This window comes from Xenopus laevis, chromosome 9_10S (assembly GCF_017654675.1).
Source record: "Xenopus laevis strain J_2021 chromosome 9_10S, Xenopus_laevis_v10.1, whole genome shotgun sequence".
In the NCBI taxonomy this organism is placed as follows: Eukaryota; Metazoa; Chordata; class Amphibia; order Anura; family Pipidae; genus Xenopus; species Xenopus laevis.
This window is the reverse complement of record NC_054388.1, coordinates 110,909,032-110,929,772: the sequence shown is the minus strand read 5'-3', so window position 1 is coordinate 110,929,772 and position 20,741 is coordinate 110,909,032. Positions and strand designations below refer to the sequence as shown.

The following is a 20,741-nucleotide window of genomic DNA, read 5'->3' as shown; positions in this document are numbered from 1 at the left end:
TTTTAGTTTCTAACTTGGGGCAGCAGCCCCCAAGTTACCAGGAGCAGCAAACAGTCACCCCTGGTAACTTTAAAAGCTGCATTTTCAGTTATGAAACTGGAAATTCAGTTCTTCTAGTGCAAAGAGTGCAATTGCACTCTCTGCACTAACGATGCACCCCACCCGCAGACCCGCTCCTGTGCAAAAAAGGTAATTGCTGGGGAGCGAAGAGGGTGAGATTGCAGGAGCCGCCTCAGTTGGCAAAGGGCACAGAATCGACCCTGTGGAATGGACCCTGATTTGATAGTGGGGTTGTTAGGCCGGGTGCTTTTGCCGTCTTTTTATTGGCATTGTACAGATAAAGTCATTATTTAGACATCTATTTTACCATGTCCCATGACTCCATTTAAAGGGATACTGTCATGGAATTTTTTTTTTTTTTCAAAACGCATCAGTTAATAGTGCTGTTCCAGCAGAATTCTCAAAAGAGCAAACTGTTTTTTTTATATTTAAATCTGAAATCTGACATGGGGCTAGACATATTGTCAGTTTCCAAGCTGCCCCCAGTTATATGACTTGTGCTCTGATAAACTTCAATCACTCTTTACTGCTGTACTGCAAGTTGGAGTGATATCACCCTTCCCCCCCCCCCAGCAGCCTGACAACAGAACAATGGGAAGGTAACCAGATAACAGCTCCCTAACACAAGATAACAGCTGCCTGGTAGATCTAAGAACAACACTCAATAGTAAAATCCAGGTCCCACTGAGACACATTCAGCTACATTGAGTAGGAGAAACAACAGGCTGCCAGAAAGCAGTTCCATCCTAAAGTGCTGGCTCTTTCTGAAAGCACATGACCAGGCAAAATATTACAACTAAATACACTTGCTGGTAGGGATGGGCGAATTTGACCCATTCCGCTTCGCCAAAAATTCGCCGCCGGCGAAATGTCGCAAATGCCCATTAAAGTCTACGGGCGTCAAAAAAATGTTGTCGCGCGGCGAAACTGTCTTTTTTTTTTTTTTGACGCACGCCGCCATACAAGTCTATGGGCGTCATTTTTTCGGCGAAACGAGGCGAAAAAATTCGCCCATCCCTACTTGCTGGTTCAGGAATTAAATTTTATATTGTAGAGTGAATTATTTGCTGTGTAAACAGTGTCATTTAGAAATAAAAACTACACAATAAAAATCATGACAGAATTCCTTTAAATAAAACCGCCATGATCTGTAGATCGGGTAGCACCTTATGGTCTGTTTGAGACTGACATTTGCTATTATTACCAGTTGTGAAAGGAACAAAATGGTTTCTGTTTATAATTGCTCAACAATGTACTGTAAATCACCTGCACAAATGAATTATTGACAAAAAGGCTGGAATTTTGATCAGTTGTTTGTGTTTGTTTCTGGTTACAGTGACGCTTTGATGGGCCAGACCCCAGGACACAACGTGACAGTATTATACTGGGATACACCTCGTGATCTAGAGTTTCTACATGCAAAGATTAAGGAGCACTGGCCAATGAATATCAAGAGCATAAAGTTCATTCCCCTTTGTATTGCCACTGAGGATGAATGGAAATGTACAGCAAGTGAAGCGACTTATATCGTACTCTATCACTCAATGCAATTAGGAAAATTCATAGAAGATGGAAAAAGTTATTTGGATTTTTGTATGGGGACACATGGTAAGAGTTAGTATGTATATATATATATATATATATATATATATATATATATTTTTTTTTTTTTTTTGAGTTGTTGAGCCTGGGAATCAATATTATCCCTAAAAGAGCTCCCACCTTAAAGGACATGTTGTCGCCCAGTTTGTTTAAAATGGAATCTAAGAAACAGGATATGGGACTATTTATGTCTGTGGGTAATTACAAATGTGGTAGCCACAGATGTGTTACCTGTACACATATGAAAGTGTCTAAGAAGTTTATGTCCACAGTAACAGGAAAAGAATTTGTAATTAAAGGATATATTAATTGCAACACTGCATTTGTGATCTATTTGATCACTTGTTTGAAGTGCTGCAAGCAATATGTCGGGTGTACTGGTAGAAAACTGAAGGAGAGAGTGAGTCAAATTAAGAACCCCAAAATGATGGAGAAAAGTAATGTCACCAAGCACTTTGCGATATGCAGCGGAGGGGATGTAAATCAATTCTCCATACAGGGAATAGAGAGGGTGAGACTAGGAATAAGGGGAGGGGATCATCAGAAATTACTAGAAAAGAGAGAAGTTTATTGGATTTTTCATTTAGGAACGCGGTTGCCATTGGGACTTAATTATGAATTTGACGTGACGTGCTACACCTGAATGTTTATAAAGATAAAGGAATATACTTATTATATAATACTAATAATGGATAGTAGCCACAATGATGACAGTGTATACATTCGATATAATTTTGGTAATAATGGAATTTGTGCAAGGCTAGAGATTAACTAATTGGTGCGTAAACATTTATATACTGCTAAAATACAATGTTGTGCAATAACTAACTTGATGGACTGTGTGGTTAGTGAATGATTTGAATACAATGTATAACTTTAAACTATTATATAACTGAAATGGTACATACACCCTGTATAAAGCATTATGGGTTAACAAATACGAAGTAGGGATAATTACTTATGACCCTTGATTGTTTTTAAACAAAAAAAGGGGCGGGATCACCCCTTACTGACAGATACACCTATGACTAAGCGCCGGAGGGTGCGAAACGCGTAAGGTGGGGTATGGGGGGTAGTATGTACTAGTTACAGTTTTAATGTGAATAACAATAAATTAATATTCTTTACTTGAAGAAGCCTTGGGACTTATATCGTTTTTGATATAAATTTTTTTTGTAGTTTTTGAACTGGGGCGAGTCCCTTGGGCCTGGCTGAATAACTATATGGACTCCCGGTTTTGAATTGAAATATGAGAGTTGTTATATTGCCCTACACATGAGCCTACTGTATAGTTTATGTTTCATATGTTAGGAAATGTAGGGGGGAAGCCAGATCCCCCAGAAAAAATGTACAATCTTTTGCAGCCTATCACCCTGAAAAATGAAAAGTCGCCAGCGTTTTTCGGGACTTAGAAACATTTTGAAGTATTTCTTTAGGAAGTCCTATCTCCTCTATTGCACTTCGCCTGGTCTGAAGTGGTGAAGGCAAGAGGTAACGTTCAGTAAAATCCACATCTTAGTGAATTTGCGTAGTTACATCCATTCACAAGAGCGCAACTTCGGCAGGCGTTAGGGAGCGAAGTACCACTAGAGTCTATCTCCTTCGCTAGCGAAGTTACCTGGCGAAGTACCAAAATGACGTCACGGTGAAGAATTTTCACTAGCGTTAGTCACTTCGCCCTTTAGTAAATTTGCCACAAAGGCTCTATAACAATCAGATAATAGATTTAATGCAGGAGGACTGTAGTACAAAAAATGTATCAAACACATACGGCTAAAATGACCACTCACATAAAAAAAAGAGAGCATCGCCTGTCTTTAACTTAACTGTTCTGTTCCAATTAAATTGGCCAAAATTTGCATAAACGTCATATGAGATAAGAATGTCATAATGCTTAAAGGAGAAGGAAAGGCTAAAATTAAGTAAGCTTTATCTGAAAGGTCTATATAAATGCACCAGTAAACCCTCAAAATAATGCTGCTCTGAGTCCTCTGTCAAAAGAAACATCACATTTCTTTCCTTCTATTGTGTACTCATGGGCTTCTGTATCAGACTTCCTGTTTTCAGCTTAAACCTCCAGGGCAGGGCTTGAGCATGCTCAGTTTGCTCCTCTACCCCGCCCTCCTCCCCTCCCTGCTGTAATCTGAGCCCAGAGCTGTAAGTGAGCAGGGAGAGACTCAGGCAGGAAGTGATGTCACACCAAGCTTATATGGCAGCTGCTATCCTAAACAAACAGAGACAGCGTCTAGACCTGTTTATTCGGGTATGGTAAAGCATTCTGCAGAATAAATATAGTGTTCTAGCTTGCACTAATGTGGCTAATCTGTTGGCAATAAACTGTCTTGGAGCTTTCCTTCTCCTTTAATGTATACCCAGAAAAAATATTGTGATGAAACGGAAATGAGTTACGTACTTAAGAGACAATTTACCATAACATTTATGTCAGTAGTTCCCTAAAGGCTTTATGGAGAATTTGTGGAAAATAAATCACACTTCAATGATTTTGTTTGTTTGTATTTAAATACTTGCAAGGTTCTGCACAGTGGTGTAACTATAGAGGAAGCAGACCATGAGGTTGCAGGGGGACCTCCTATGAGACTACTGGAAGTATCCAAGACTGTAGTGATACTAAAATCTATAATTAGTAAAGATACTGGTAAATATAGTTCATATAAAAAAGTGTATAGATGAGTCAGTATAAATATATGCACGGGCACTGGGTTCCGTTTGATGGGGTTTCATTTGATAGACTTTGGTCTTTTTCAATCCAACTTAAAGGAGAAGTAAACCATAAAATGAATTTGGCTAAAAATGCCATATTTTGTATACAGGTATTGGATCTGTTATCCGGAAACCCATTATCCAGAAAACTCCGAATTACGCAAAGTTCGTCTCTCATCGACTCCATTATAATAAAATAATCCAAATTATCTACTTTTAATAATAAAACAGTAGCTTGTACTTGATCCCAACTAAGATATAATTAATCCTTATTGGGGGCAAAACCAGCCTATTGGGTTTATTTAATGTTTACATGATTTTCTAGTAGATTTAAGGTATGAAGATCCAAATTATGGAAAGATCTGTTATCTGGAAAGCCCCTGGTCCCCAGCATTTTGAATAACAGGTCCCATACCTGTACTGAGTATATTACACCAGCCTAAAGTTTGAGCTTGTCAATAAGAGCAATGATCCAGGACTTCAAACTTGTCACAGGGGGTCACCATCTTGGAAAGTGTCTGTGACACTCACATGCTCAGTGGGCTCTGATTGGCTGTTGAGAAGCTAAGCTTAGGGCTCGTCACTAATTATCCAGCAGAAAATGAGCTTCCCTGGCTGTAATATAAGCTGATGCTACAGGTTTGCTGATTATTAAATTCTGATGCTAATTGCACTGGTTTCTGTGCTGCCATGTAGTAATTATGTGTATTAATTACTAATCAGCCTTATATTGTGACATTTCTATTCTATGTGTACTGTATATTGTGAGTGGGTCCCTAAGCTCAGTAAGTGACAGCAGCACAGAGCATGTGCAGTGAATCAGCAGAAAAGAAGATGGGGAGCTACTGGGGCATCTTTGGAGACACAGATCTTTACTGCTAAAGGGCTGTGGTTGCCTTGGGCTGGTACAGAAGCCCAAAACATCATGTACAACATTTCTAGCTACTTCTTTAGTTAAGCTTTAGTTCTCCTTTAACTATGTACCCATCGGATGCTTCTTGTCAGAATATTTTCTAATGATGATACTGGTTTAAGAAATAAAATTAACCAAAAGAGATGAAACGTGTTTGGGAATAACAACATGTAACAAGAATAATCACAAGTACATAAATCCTTCTCTAACGTGACATATTCCTGTTTAGAATTCTCCAATATATTAGTGATAGTAACAGACCTGGAAGACTCCCTGCGTAAGAAAGAGATGAGACGGAACTGGGATCAGAGCCCATATAAAGTTTGCCATCTGCAATTATTCACAGAGGAGGAAATGGATCCATTTAGAACAAGTACAACTAAAGGTAATTACATTTATTGCTTTAAGATAAAACCTGACTCTCAGCTCATCTAAACAGGAGGGAAATATTATATAACCAATAAGCTGTTTCCTGGGTCATCAGACTTTACTGAAGTGTAAGTGCAGTGTATGAATAAAATGTATTTCAGGTCACGAGGGGAAGATGTGCCTGACACAGTTGTGGTTGATGTTTCAGGGTTTGTGCGATTTTGCTTGTGTTTTCATGGAAATTGAACACAATTGAACTGGAATTGAACTGATATTTTATTTTTTATACAGAATGTCGTTATACAGAAGAAATGGCAGCAGAGTCAGAACTGGTAAGTAACAGAATCCTTTTTATCGTCGGTCATAATTACAGTTCACAAAACAGCATAGGGATGAAATCAGAGGTAGCACAATAAGTCATTTCAATTTAAACCAAACTGTTACTATAGGCACCATCTCTCCCTACTATACCTGCTATCCCACAGTCACACTCCCTTCCCAGAGACTATTATCCACTGTTACTATAGACACCATCTCTCCCTACTATACCTGCTATCCCACAGTCACACTCCCTTCCCAGAGACTATTATCCACTGTTACTATAGAGACCATCTCTCCCTACTATACCTGCTATCCTACAGTCACACTCCCTTCCCAGAGACTATTATCCCACTGTTACTATAGACACCATCTCTCCCTACTATACCTGCTATCCCACAGTCACACTCCCTTCCCAGAGACTATTATCCACTGTTACTATAGGCACCATCTCTCCCTACTATACCTGCTATCCCACAGTCACACTCCCTTCCCAGAGACTATTATCCACTGTTACTATAGGCACCATCTGTCCCTACTATACCTGCTATCCCACAGTCACACTCCCTTCCCAGAGACTATTATCCACTGTTACTATAGGCACCATCTCTCCCTACTATACCTGCTATCCCACAGTCACACTCCCTTCCCAGAGACTATTATCCACTGTTACTATAGGCACCATCTCTCCCTACTATACCTGCTATCCCACAGTCACACTCCCCTCCCAGAGACTATTATCCACTGTTACTATAGGCACCATCTCTCAATACTATACCTGCTATCCCACAGTCACACTCCCTTCCCAGAGACTATTATCCACTGTTACTATAGACACCATCTCTCCCTACTATACCTGCTATCCCACAGTCACACTCCCTTCCCAGAGACTATTATCCACTGTTACTATAGGCACCATCTCTCCCTACTATACCTGCTATCCCACAAGTCACACTCCCTTCCCAGAGACTATTATCCACTGTTACTATAGACACCATCTCTCCCTACTATACCTGCTATCCCACAGTCACACTCCCTTCCCAGAGACTATTATCCACTGTTACTATAGCACCATCTCTCCCTACTATACCTGCTATCCCACAGTCACACTCCCTTCCCAGAGACTATTATCCCACTGTTACTATAGGCACCATCTCTCCCTACTATACCTGCTATCCCACAGTTACACTCCCTTCCCAGAGACTATATCCACTGTTACTATAGACACCATCTCTCCCTACTATACCTGCTATCCCACAGTCACACTCCCTTCCCAGAGACTATTATCCACTGTTACTATAGCACCATCTCTCCCTACTATACCTGCTATCCCACAGTTACACTCCCTTCCCAGAGACTATTATCCACTGTTACTATAGACACCATCTCTCCCTACTATACCTGCTATCCACAGTCACACTCCCTTCCCAGAGACTATTATCCACTGTTACTATAGGCACCATCTCTCCCTACTATACCTGGTATCCCACAGACCACACTCCCTTCCCAGAGACTATTATCCACTGTTACTATAGACACCATCTCTCCCTACTATACCTGCTATCCACAGTCACACTCCCTTCCCAGAGACTATTATCCACTGTTACTATAGACACCATCTCTCCTACTATACCTGGTATCCCACAGACACACTCCCTTCCCAGAGACTATTATCCACTGTTACTATAGACACCTCTCTCCCTACTATACCTGCTATCCCAGTCACACTCCCTTCCCAGAGACTATTATCCACTGTTACTATAGGCACCATCTCTCCTACTATACCTGCTATCCCACAGTTACACTCCTTCCCAGAGACTATTATCCACTGTTACTATAGACACCATCTCTCCCTACTATACCTGCTATCTCACAGTCACACTCCCTTCCAGAGACTATTATCCACTGTTACTATAGCACCATCTCTCAATACTATACCTGCTATCCACAGTCACACTCCCTTCCCAGAGACTATTATCCCACTGTTACTATAGGCACATCTCTCCCTACTATACCTGCTATCCCACAGTTACACTCCCTTCCCAGAGACTATATCCACTGTTACTATAGGCACCATCTCTCCCTACTATACCTGCTATCCCACAGTCACACTCCCTTCCCAGAGACTATTATCCCACTGTTACTATAGACACCATCTTTTCCTACTATACCTGCTATTCCCACAGTTCACACTCCCTTCCCAGAGACTATTATCCACTGTTACTATAGACACCATTCTCCCTACTATAACCTGCTATCCCACAGTCACACTCCCCTTCCCAGAGACTATTATCCACTGTTACTATAGACACCATCTCTCCCTACTATACCTGGTATCCCACAGTCACACTCCCTTCCCAGAGACTATTATCCACTGTTACTATAGACACCATCTCTCCCTACTATACCTGCTATCCCACAGTCAACACTCCCTTCCCAGAGACTATTATCCCACTGTTACTATAGGCACCATCTCTCCCTACTATACCTGCTATCCCACAGTCACACTCCCTTCCAGAGACTTTTTATCCCACTGTTACTATAGGCCACCATCTCTCCCTACTATACCTGCTATCCCACAGTCAACACTCCCTTCCCAGAGACTATTATCCACTGTTACTATAGACACCCATCTCTCCCTACTATACCGCTATCCCACAGTCACACTCCCTTCCCAGAGACTATTATCCACTTTTAAACTATAGGCACCATTTTCCCCCCTACTATACCTGCTATCCCACATCACACTCCCTTCCCAGAGACTATTATCCACTGTTATTTATAGACACCATCTCTCCCTACTATACCTGCTATCCCACAGTCACACTCCCTTCCCAGAGACTATTATCCACTGTTACTATAGGCACCATCTCTCCCTACTATACCTGCTATCCCACAGTCACACTCCCTTCCCAGAGACTATTACCCCACTGTTACTATAGACACCATCCCCCCCCCCCCCCCCCCCCCCCCCCCCCCCCCCCCCCCCCCCCCCCCCCCCCCCCCCCCCCCCCCCCCCCCCCCCCCCCCCCCCCCCCCCCCCCCCCCCCCCCCCCCCCCCCCCCCCCCCCCCCCCCCCCCCCCCCCCCCCCCCCCCCCCCCCCCCCCCCCCCCTTTTTTTTTTTTTTTTTTTTTTTTTTTTTTTTTTTTTTTTTTTTTTTTTTTTTTTTTTTTTTTTTTTTTTTTTTTTTTTTTTTTTTTTTTTTTTTTTTTTTTTTTTTTTTTTTTTTTTTTTTTTTTTTTTTTTTTTTTTTTTTTTTTTTTTTATACCTGTTCCCACAGCACACTCCTTCCCAGAGACTATTATCCACTGTTACATAGACACATCCTCTCCCTACTATACCTGCTATCCACAGTCACACCCTTCCCAGAGACTATTATCCACTGTTACTATAGACACCATCTCTCCTTACTATACCTGTATCCCACAGACACACTCCCTTCCAGAGACTATTATCCACTGTTACTATAGACACCATCTCTCCCTCCCCTATACCTGCTATCCACAGTCACACTCCCTTCCCAGAGCTATTATCCACTGTTACTATAGACACCATCTCTCCCTACTATACCTGCTATCCCACAGTCACACCCCCTTCCCAGAGACTATTATCCACTGTTACTATAGACACCATCTCTCCCTACTATACCTGCTATCCCACAGTCACACTCCCTTCCCGAGACTATTATCCACTGTTACTATAGGCACCATCTCTCCTACTATACCTGCTATCCCACAGTCACACCCCTTCCCAGAGACTATTATCCACTGTTACTTAGCACCATCTCTCCCTACTATACCTGCATCCCACAGTCACACTCCCTTCCCAGAGACTATTATCCACTGTTACTATAGCACCATTCTCCCTACTATACCTGCTATCCCACAGTCACACTCCCTTCCCAGAGACTATTATCCACTGTTACTATAGGCACCATCTCTCATACTATATACCTGCTATCCCACAGTCACACTCCCTTCCCAGAGACTATTATCCACTTTTACTATAGGCACCATCTTCCTACTATACCTGCTATCCCACAGTCACACTCCTTCCCAGAGACTATTATCCACTGTTACTATAGACACCATCTCTCCCTACTATACCTGCTATCCACAGTCACACTCCCTTCCCAGAGACTATTATCCACTGTTACTATAGACACCATCTCTCCTACTATACCTGCTATCCCACAGTCACACTCCCTTCCAGAGACTATTATCCCACTGTTACTAAGGCACCATCTCTCCTACTATACCTGCATCCCACAGTCACACTCCTTCCAGAGACTATTATCCCACTGTTACTATAGCACCATCTCTCCCTACTATACCTGCTATCCCACAGTCACACCTCCTTCCCAGAGACATATATCCCACTGTTACTATAGGCACATCTCTCCCTACTATACCTGCTATCCCCACAGTCACACCCCTTCCCAGAGACTATTATCCACTGTTACTATAGGCACCATCTCTCCCTACTATACCTGCTATCCACAGTCACACTCCCTTCCCAGAGACTATTATCCACTGTACTATAGCACCATCTCTCCCTACTATACCTGCTATCCCACAGTCACACTCCCTTCCCAGAGACTATTATCCACTGTTACTATAGGCACCATCTCTCCCTACTATACCTGCTATCCCACAGTCACACTCCCTTCCCAGAGACTATTATCCACTGTTACTATAGGCACCATCTCTCCACTATACCTTATCCCACAGTCACACTCCTCCAGAGACTATTATCCACTGTTACTATAGCACCATCTCTCCTACTATACCTGCTATCCACAGCACACTCCTCCAGAACTATCCACTGTATATAGACACTCTCTCCTACTATACCTTATCCCAAGCACACTCCCTTCCAGAGCTATTACACTGTACTATGGCACCATTCTCCCTACTATACTGTATCCACGCACACTCTTCCAGAGACTATATCACTGTTACATAGGCACATCTCTCCCTACTATACCTGCTATCACAGTCACACTCCTTCCAGAGACTATTATCCACTGTTACTATAGACACATCTCTCTACTATACCTGTATCCCACAGCACACCCTTCCCAGACTATTATCCACTGTTACTATAGACCATCTCTCCTACTATACCTGCATCCACGTCACACTCCCTTCCCAGAGACTATATCACTGTACTATAGACCATCCTCCCACTATATCCTATCCACAGTCACACTCCTTCCCAGAGCTATTATCCACTGACATAGCACCACTTCCCTACGTATACCTGGCTATCCCACAGTCACACTCCCTTCCAGAGACTATTATCCACTGTTACTATAGGCACCATCTCTCCTACTATACCTGCTTCCAAGTCAACACTCCCGCTTCCCAGAGACTATTATCCACTGTTACTATAGGCACCATCTCTCCCTACTATACCGCTCTATCCCCATCACACTCCCTTCCCAGAGACTATTAATCCACTGTACATAGCACCATCTCTCCCTACTATACCTGCTATCCCACAGTCACACTCCCTTCCCAGAGACTATTATCCACTGTTACTATAGGCACCATCCTCTCCCTACTATACCTGTATCCCACAGTCACCACTCCCTTCCAGAGACTATTATCCACTGTTACTATAGCCAACCATCTCTCCCTACTATATCTGCTATCTGTACAGTCACACTCCCTTCCCAGAGACTATTATCCATCATTGTACTATAGACACCATCTCTCCCTACTATACCTGTACTCACAGCACACCCCTTCCCAGAGAATTATCCACTGTTACTAAGGAACATCTCTCCCTACTATACCTGCTATCCCACAGCACACTCCCTTCCCAGAGAACCTATTTTCCACGTTTTACTAAAACATCCATCTCTCCCTACTATACGCTATCCCACAGCCCAACTCCCTTCCAAGAACTATTTCCACTGTTATTATAGACACCATCCTTCCTACTATACCTGTATCCACATCACACCTCCTTCCCAGAGACTATTATTCCACCTTACATATGCAACCATCTCTCCCTCTATACCTGCTATCCCACAGTCACACTCCCTTTCTTCCCAGAGACTATTATCCACTGTTACTATAGGCACCATCTCTCCCTACTATACCTGCTATCCCACAGTCACACTCCCTTCCCAGAGACTATTATCCACTGTTACTATAGGCACCATCTCTCCATACTATAACCTGCTATCCCACAGTCACACTCCCTTCCCAGAGACTATTATCTACTGTTACTATAGGCACCATCTCTCCCTACTATACCTGCTATCCCACAGTCACACTCCCTTCCCAGAGACTATTATCCACTGTTACTATAGACACCATCTCTCCCTACTATACCTGCTATCCCACAGTCACACTCCCTTCCCAGAGACTATTATCCACTGTTACTATAGACACCATCTCTCCCTACTATACCTGCTATCCCACAGTCACACTCCCTTCCCAGAGACTATTTTCCCACTGTTACTATAGGCACCATCTCTCCCTACTATACCTGCTATCCCACAGTCACACTCCCTTCACAGAGACTATTTTCCCACTGTTATTATAGGCACCATCTCTCCCTACTATACCTGCTATCCCACAGTCACACTCCCTTCCCAGAGACTATTATCCCACTGTTACTATAGACACCATCTCTCCCTACTATACCTGCTATCCCACAGTCACACTCCCTTCCCAGAACTATTATCCACTGTTACTATAGGCACCATCTCTCCCTACTATACCTGCTATCCCACAGTCACACTCCCTTCCCAGAGACCATTATCCACTGTTACTATAGACACCATCTCTCCCTACTATACCTGCTATCCCACAGTCACACTCCCTTCCCAGAGACTATTATCCACTGTTACTATAGGCACCATCTCTCCCTACTATACCTGCTATCCCACAGTCACACTCCCTTCCCAGAGACTATTATCCCACTGTTACTATAGGCACCATCTCTCCCTACTATACCTGCTATCCCACAGTCACACTCCCTTCCCAGAGACTATTATCCACTGTTACTATAGACACCATCTCTCCCTACTATACCTGCTATCCCACAGTCACACTCCCTTCCCAGAGACTATTTTCCCACTGTTACTATAGGCACCATCTCTCCCTACTATACCTACTATCCCACAGTCACACTCCCTTCACAGAGACTATTTTCCCACTGTTACTATAGACACCATCTCTCCCTACTATACCTGCTATCCCACAGTCACACTCCCTTCCCAGAGACTATTATCCACTGTTACTATAGGCACCATCTCTCCCTACTATACCTGCTATCCCACAGTCACACTCCCTTCCCAGAGACTATTATCCACTGTTACTATAGGCACCATCTCTCCCTACTATACCTGCTATCCCACAGTCACACTCCCTTCCCAGAGACTATTATCCCACTGTTACTATAGACACCATCTCTCCCTACTATACCTACTATCCCACAGTCACACTCCCTTCCCAGAGACTATTATCCACTGTTACTATAGACACCACCTCTCCCTACTATACCTGCTATCCCACAGTCACACTCCCTTCCCAGAGACTATTATCCCACTGTTACTATAGGCACCATCTCTCCCTACTAATACACCAAACTTTTGTTCCAGATGGGAAGTTTAATTTTTTTCTTTTTTTAAATATATTTTATAATACACAAAAGCCAGGAATATCTTGTAAATTATATCCTTATAAACGGTGAGTTCTGATGTCATCAGTTATAAACAGTGATGTCATTTCTGTCACAAGACTAACTGATATTTGTGTATTATAATAAATAAAGTACCCCCTGTTGAAAAATATGAGGATATTAGAAGTTACCTCAGAGTTCCATGACCTGTATAAAAACACTCTGGGGCTCATTTATCAACATTGGGCAAAATTGCCCATGGGCTGTTACCTATAGCAACCAATCAGTGATTAGCTTTATAAAGCCAGCAGCAAGCAAAACAATGAATGCAGCAATCTGATTGGTTGCTATAGGTAACAGCCCATGGGCAAATGTGCCCAGTGTTGATAAATGAGCCCCTCTGCCTTCGGCCTCATGTTTTTATATGGTCATGAAACTCCTCGGTAACTTATAATATCCTTATATTTTACAAGAGAGGGTACTTTATTCACTATATCAGATATGCCCCATATAGTAGCATAAAATTCCTCTTGTTGGTTTTGTTATAGGATTGTATCCAGATTACAAGACACCACAGAATCGGAATCTTCTCCAGATCAGCAGAGAGTGATTACCAGTGGCTGCTGACGCTTCTTGAATCAGAATTCAGAGATGTGGTTGATGAAGTTCGACCCTATTACATCTCTAACAATGGACACAGACAGTTCTGGGAGGATGTCTCTCATTGCTCAGTCGCTATCCTGTATCACACCATGAACAGAGGGAGATTAAATATCACTGATGTCACTGACTCTCTCTATGATGAGGAGCTGAAACATATGTCTGCTATACTGGGTATGGAACATTTTTACTATTTACTTCTATTTACTTATGAATTTTGTAGGGTTCAAAGCCTTCTCGGCTGGGCACCGGGCAACTCACGACACGGAGAGCCAGGGTGTGCAAGCTGGTAACTACACTTTATTCTATGGAAGAATTTGGACACCAGGCAGGGCAGTACAACTGTACAATTCTGCTTACAAACAATTCAGGGAATAAGACATTCCCTACTGTGAAATATAAGAATATTAACAGATCTGTCCTTGGGATGGCAGATCAGGGCTGTGGTGGATGTGACTAACTGGGCATATGGTACAATGGTGTTGATTGGGACTAGTTTGTTCCTTGTTACTTAACTGCATTGGGGCCCCCACTGGATAACAAATTCAATGTCCCTAATGACTTGTGAAACCATATACAGTATACAGGTACACAGACCATGTTCTTTTATAAAGACCACAGAACTCCAATGTGACATCTAATATTCTCATGTAAATATCACCAAATATTATAGATGGCCTATACATGCTCCTAACAACTTGTGGTGAGAACCAATATAGCCTTAAGCCTTCAGTCATGAACTATGCACCATTGTGCTAATGTAGATGAGGGAAACCTGGATCTACCCCAAGTTTGGACTTTGCAGAACTTCCAGGGATCCCTTAATGAATTGCATCCACTGAAGCAAGTGACGTGACATTATGCCAACTCTGAATCTTTGCCCTGCAACTTTAGTCTTATTAATCAGGTGACACGTTGCATTCATTGTGGTACAAGCTGTGGACAGCAGTTTTAACATAATCTTCTTTTTTTTTCTTCTGTTCCCAGAGAAGGAGAATGTGTTTGTGGTGGCTGATGACCTGACAGACAGTAGCTCTACAGAGAAGCACAGAATCCTGGAGCAGCAGCACAGTATTGTAAAATACGCTTGTGACCTGGTGCTTATCACACAAGCAGATAAGGAAGGCAATGGAGGTTTGAAGAAAATGCTCAAAAGAATCAAACAAAAAATAAAAACTGCAACAAAGCGCAAAATGGGGCGTGATGGCAACACAAAGGATAAAAAGAAAAAGTGTCCAGAGCAAGATACAGTAGCACAAGCGCAAGGCTCTCCTAAACCAGAGAAACTTATACTGCAGAGAACAGGGAGCTTTGCTGTACCAGGTAAATTGTAATGTCTCTCAAAAAAGCAGCTGTTTTTAAACTTACACCAGTACATGCCACATTATCCATCTAGTGTTGAACTGGGACACCAAGGGCCCACCACAGAATTTGATATCAAGGGCCCACCAACTGGAGCCCAAAAATGTTTATTCTTGGTGATAAAAAACTTACATCCCCATGTTTGAGAGCTTCATTTTTTAAATGTCACTTTCACTGAGGTCTATGGGAAACATTTTATACAGAGAGATAGCTCAGCAACCAATGAGCCAACTTCCACTCAGCTGAACTTTCTTGCCCAGCCACACAGTGTGCAGGTCAGACTTGTCTGTGTACAGCCTAGATTACATGGCTCCTTTTTGGGATCTAAGGCCAGACTTGGCTAGCGGGACACCAGGGAAAGAAACACTGTGGGCTCTATCCCTCAGGGTCCCGCCAGTCCAGACCCACTCCCCATGCAATCAGAGCTGCTGCTGTCATGCTCTGCTTCTTAACCAACCACTGGGGGGTGGGGCTCTATGCAGTGAAATTCTCCCTTCATTTACTGCTGTGGATAGGAATTGTCAGACGGTCATTAACTGCTCTGCAGGGAAACAATCATACTTATGAACAGCAGGGGGAGCCCCCGTCTTACTTCCCAGCCATGCAGAACTCAAGCAGCTTTGTTTGTTTCCCTGTAGAGCAGTGGGCGGCTGTATGACAAGTCCTATCCACAGTAAATGAAGGGAGTATTTCACTGCATACAGTCAGGTTTCTTATAAAAACAGTTCCCATTTTTTAAGTAAAGTATGTAGGTTTTTTTTTTATCAAAGAAAGTAAAAATGGGATTTTATTTTTTTGCCTTTACATGCCCTTTAATTAAAGACTGGAGGCTAACCCCCCGTTGTTGGTCAGACAGTCCCTAACTGCCCTGCAGGGAAACAATCATACTTATGAACAGCAGGGGGAGCCCCGCCTTACTTCCCAGCCATGCAGAACTCAAGCAGCTTTGTTTGTTTCCCTGTAGAGCAGTGGGCCACTGTGTAGAGATTTGTACTGAATTTTATTTTTGTCTTTACATCCCCTTTACTGTTCCCAACTCCAGCTGCAGGGACAAAGATCATGGAGCCAGATTTAAACAGATAAACTGGCATTCTATTTGGAGGATTATTTTGCTGCAGCTTCTGGCTCTGTAGAGTTGGAGAAAGTTTGTATTAAACAATACAAAAACTATAAAATCCACATTCAATTAAATGACAACACAGGACCCAGTGAAGTCTGTATATTCTGATTATAAACCAGTTTTGCTGTATCTGCTTCTGGCAGATATTATTTGACTTATGCTGTTTTGATAATTTATGATGATCCTTAAGCAGCCCAGACCACACTGAGCATGTGCACAGTCTTGGTCTTGCAAAGATGTTTAACAAAATTACAAGATGGTGACCCCCTGTGGCCAACTTTGAATGCATAAATGATTTGTTTAATTAGGCTTGTGGTGCAGTAAGTGTTCTGTTTTGGGTAGCCGAGGATGAGTAGAGAATAACAGTGCTTTATTAGCAGGCTCTCATGCAGCCATTACACAACAGTAAGCTTTCACTTTTAAGCTGACAGGAAGTATGCACAGTATGTCTGAACACAGTGACATCTACAGGCCATTTGTACAAACACCACATATTTCCCCTATAGTAGGAAAGCATTTGGACAACTATAATAACCAGCAATGATTAAACAGTATGCATTTTAAAACAATATTATGCATTATTCACAACACATAGTCGTGGGTCCATGCAGGTAGTTTTCTTATTCTCTCAGTACGCCTTATAAGTTCACTTTCTTCAGGCCTATTGCAGTTGACATCATGAGTAGGAAAATGTCCTTCATCAAATGGAGCTTCTCCAAAGTCATATCTAACAGGAGCAAGACAACTTGCATTCCATATTCGTCCATCAGACAGTTCATAGGTGTATGGTCCTAACTGGCGTCTCACTTCACGTGGTGTAGGTAATTTAGATTGTCCTTGTTTTAGTATTCCTGGTTTCTTAATTCTGAGTAAAGATCCAGGCTGAAAGTGTACTTCTCTTGCACCACGTTTTCTTTCAGTATAAGCATTGCATTTGGCTTGTTGCTGTTTCACAATGTCAGCAGTAGATGATTTTGTAGGCATCGTATTTTGTGGCAGTTTGATGTCTGCAACATGTAACTTAGTGCGTATCTGTCTGCCATGTAGTAATTCAGCTGGAGATGATTGTGTTGTTGCATGGCAAGTTGCTCTGTAGTTATGTAGGAACTCTGTTGTAGATACTTTCCAAGATTTCCCAGTAAGATTTGCTGTCTTTAGTGCTTCTTTCAGACTTCTGTTGTATCGCTCCATTTCTCCATTTGCTTGTGGGTAATACACTGAAGATTTCCTATGCACAATATTCCTCTCTAAAATCAATGTCAGTCCAAGGAAATTACGGTTTCCCCCAATAAGTCCAGCAAATCTTTAGGCTCTCCTCTGCCCGTTTATAATAATCTTCCAAAAATAAGGTTCGCTGTGTTCCTCAAAACAACAAGTATTTTGAGGAAGGGGAATGACGGAAAAAATATATAGTGTAGTATATTAAACCTTAGTGATATTCACAACATTTGTGCCTTATTATCAAAGTTGCGCAAAGTTTGGTTGAGAGATCACAGGAGATAAAGTAGCAGAGAACAAGGTAACGTCATCGCTCAGGAAGAAGCCATTGAGGCGAAACGCGTAAGCGTGACTACGTGTGTTTGGTGCAGAAGCAATCCTTTTCATTTGCGCAGGGAACTCTGAGGGACGCCGAGGAGCCTTAGCGTTTTTGGGACCCACACAGAAAACTTTTAATGCGGCTACAAAGAAACTGTTTGTGAGTGTAACTTTGAATTTTGGTTAAACTGTTTTTAAGTAATTCTGCACATGCTTCTGTTTTTATCTCTCTATATATGAATAACGGATGAGGATCCCAGAACCTGGAATAGAATATTCTTAAACCCTGCCTGTTGTGACTCACGTCTGGTGAGTGTATCGTGCCACTGGAGGCACTAGGATCACAGTGGTTATACCCTCTGTTTTTCCTTTCATAGATAAGAATCTACCTGTCTACCACTAAGTTGCGTGTGATTGCTAGAATCTGGTGGGTTCACGAAAAAAATATTCATGCATAGAATTTTTAGAGTGTTTTTAATTATACACTAAAAGGTAAAAGAAACACTGTTTTTGGAATCTCTTTTTAAATTTCTCTTTTTAACACTGCTCACGGGAAGCGATTTGCATACACAAAGTGTCACGCGATTTGCATACACAAAGTGCCACGTTTGTGTAATAAGGCACAAATGTTGTGAATATCACTAATGGTGAAAATTTTAAGTGTTTAATATACTACACTATATATTTTTTCTGTCATTCCCCTTCCTCAAAATACGTTTTGAGGAACACAGTGAACCTTGTTTTTGGAAGACAATATTCCTCTCTCTCAGAAAGGATTCAAACTCATATGAAACAAACTGTGGTCCGTTGTCTGATATTAACTCCTTTGGATTACCTTCTGCTGAAGACTGTAGACAGAAATGTTATTACTGTAGCTGATGTTATATGAGAAACAAATGCAATTTCAGGCCATTTACTGTAATAGTCCAACAAGGTTATAGCAAATCTACAGTCTATAGGAGCATCTGTAAAAGGACCGACAATATCAATAGCAAGTTTTTCCCATGCTGAATCAGGGAATGGTACTGGTTTTACATCTGGTCTCAACTTATCTTTGTGTACAAAGTTCTTTGCACAGCCCAGTGAAGTGTTGCTTTGTGGTGAAATTTTAGACACAGGCTGTGTGGCAGGCACTGGTGCTGTAGTAATGAGACCATCAACTAATTGTAGGTATAATGCAGCAAAGAGATCCCTTCCAAGTATAGCAGTTCCCTTATTCACAATGTAAAAGTCACATTTTGCAGTATTTGATTCAAATTGTACAGTCACTGGCAAGTAACCAAGCACAGGGATTGGATCCTTTAAGTAACTGACCAGTTTCAGGGCAGGTGCAACAAGCGGATCTTTTGCAAAGTATTTCAAGAAAATCTCCTTTGGTAGTATAGAAAGAGCTGAACTTGTATCAGCATCAGGTTAATGACACTGACATATAAACTTGTCTGGAATAAATGTACCGGCTTTATCCACACTTAATACTGTGACATTTGTAGTAGTGACTTCATGAACATTTTTAGCAGAACTACAGCAGATCTTAGCAAAATGTCCTACTTTTGTGAATTTGTGGCACTGTTTAGCTTTTGCAGGACATGTAACATGATTTGCAGTGTGTTGTGCTGAACCACAGCGAAAGTTGTATTTTCTATTTGTATTTGCTGCATGGTTTTGCAGTGTAGGTGAATCCCTTTCCTTAGCACTGTATTTTGCCTGTGACTGAGCATTGAGAGAGCTCAGTGCTGAATTCACAGTCTGTACATTCCGAGCAGTTCCCTGACTGAGAGTTTTAGCCTCTGCCACTGCTGTTTTAATTTGGCTAGCAACTGTAATAGCCTTTGCAAGGGTTAAATCCTGCTCTAGGAGCAGTCTCTCTCTAATGTGAGGTGAGTTTGTTTTTTCCACTATTTGGTCTCTTAGCATTTTCTCTGTTAGATTCCCAAAGTCACAAGTAACAACCAGCTCTCTCAAAACTGCTACAAATTGTTCTGTGGATTCGCCATTACGCTGTCCACGTTGGCGGAATTTATATCTTACAGCAACCACATTTACTCTTGGCACGAAAAAGTTCTTTTAGCAGTAAGAGCAGTTTCATAAGTCTCATCAGGTAATGGTAATGTATAGAATATACGCTGTCCCTCTGCTCCCAGGCAGTGAATAAGTAAAGCTTTCTAGCAGCAGAAATCTCCCCTTGGTCAGCGACAATAATGTAATTTTCAAACATACGGATCCAAGCAGTAAAAGTTATGGTAGGCTCACCAGGGTTTGGAAGAAAAGGTGCAAGCTGCTGCAGAGGTAGAAGAGACATCCTTGTCACCATTTGTTATGTTTTGGGTAGCCGAGGATGAGTAGAGTATAACAGTGTTTTATTAGCAGAGACTCGTGCAGCCATTACACAACAGTAAGTTTCACTTTTAAGCTGACAGGAAGTATGCACAGTGGGGCAAAT

The 20,741-nt window shown here is 42.1% G+C and overlaps 1 protein-coding gene across 2 annotated transcripts in view; it reads left to right on the top strand.

Annotated features, from left to right (window-relative positions):
* The window catches only part of LOC121399012, a 53,491-nt gene that overhangs the window by 14,940 nt on the left and 17,810 nt on the right, over nucleotides 1-20,741 (top strand). For both annotated transcript variants that reach the window (XM_041578765.1, XM_041578764.1), the window contains 5 exons: nucleotides 1,397-1,668; nucleotides 5,526-5,681; nucleotides 5,957-5,997; nucleotides 14,172-14,457; nucleotides 15,271-15,606. In XM_041578765.1, coding sequence (XP_041434699.1) covers nucleotides 1,397-1,668; nucleotides 5,526-5,681; nucleotides 5,957-5,997; nucleotides 14,172-14,457; nucleotides 15,271-15,606 — 1,091 coding nt within the window. The remainder of the gene's footprint in view (nucleotides 1-1,396; nucleotides 1,669-5,525; nucleotides 5,682-5,956; nucleotides 5,998-14,171; nucleotides 14,458-15,270; nucleotides 15,607-20,741) is intronic.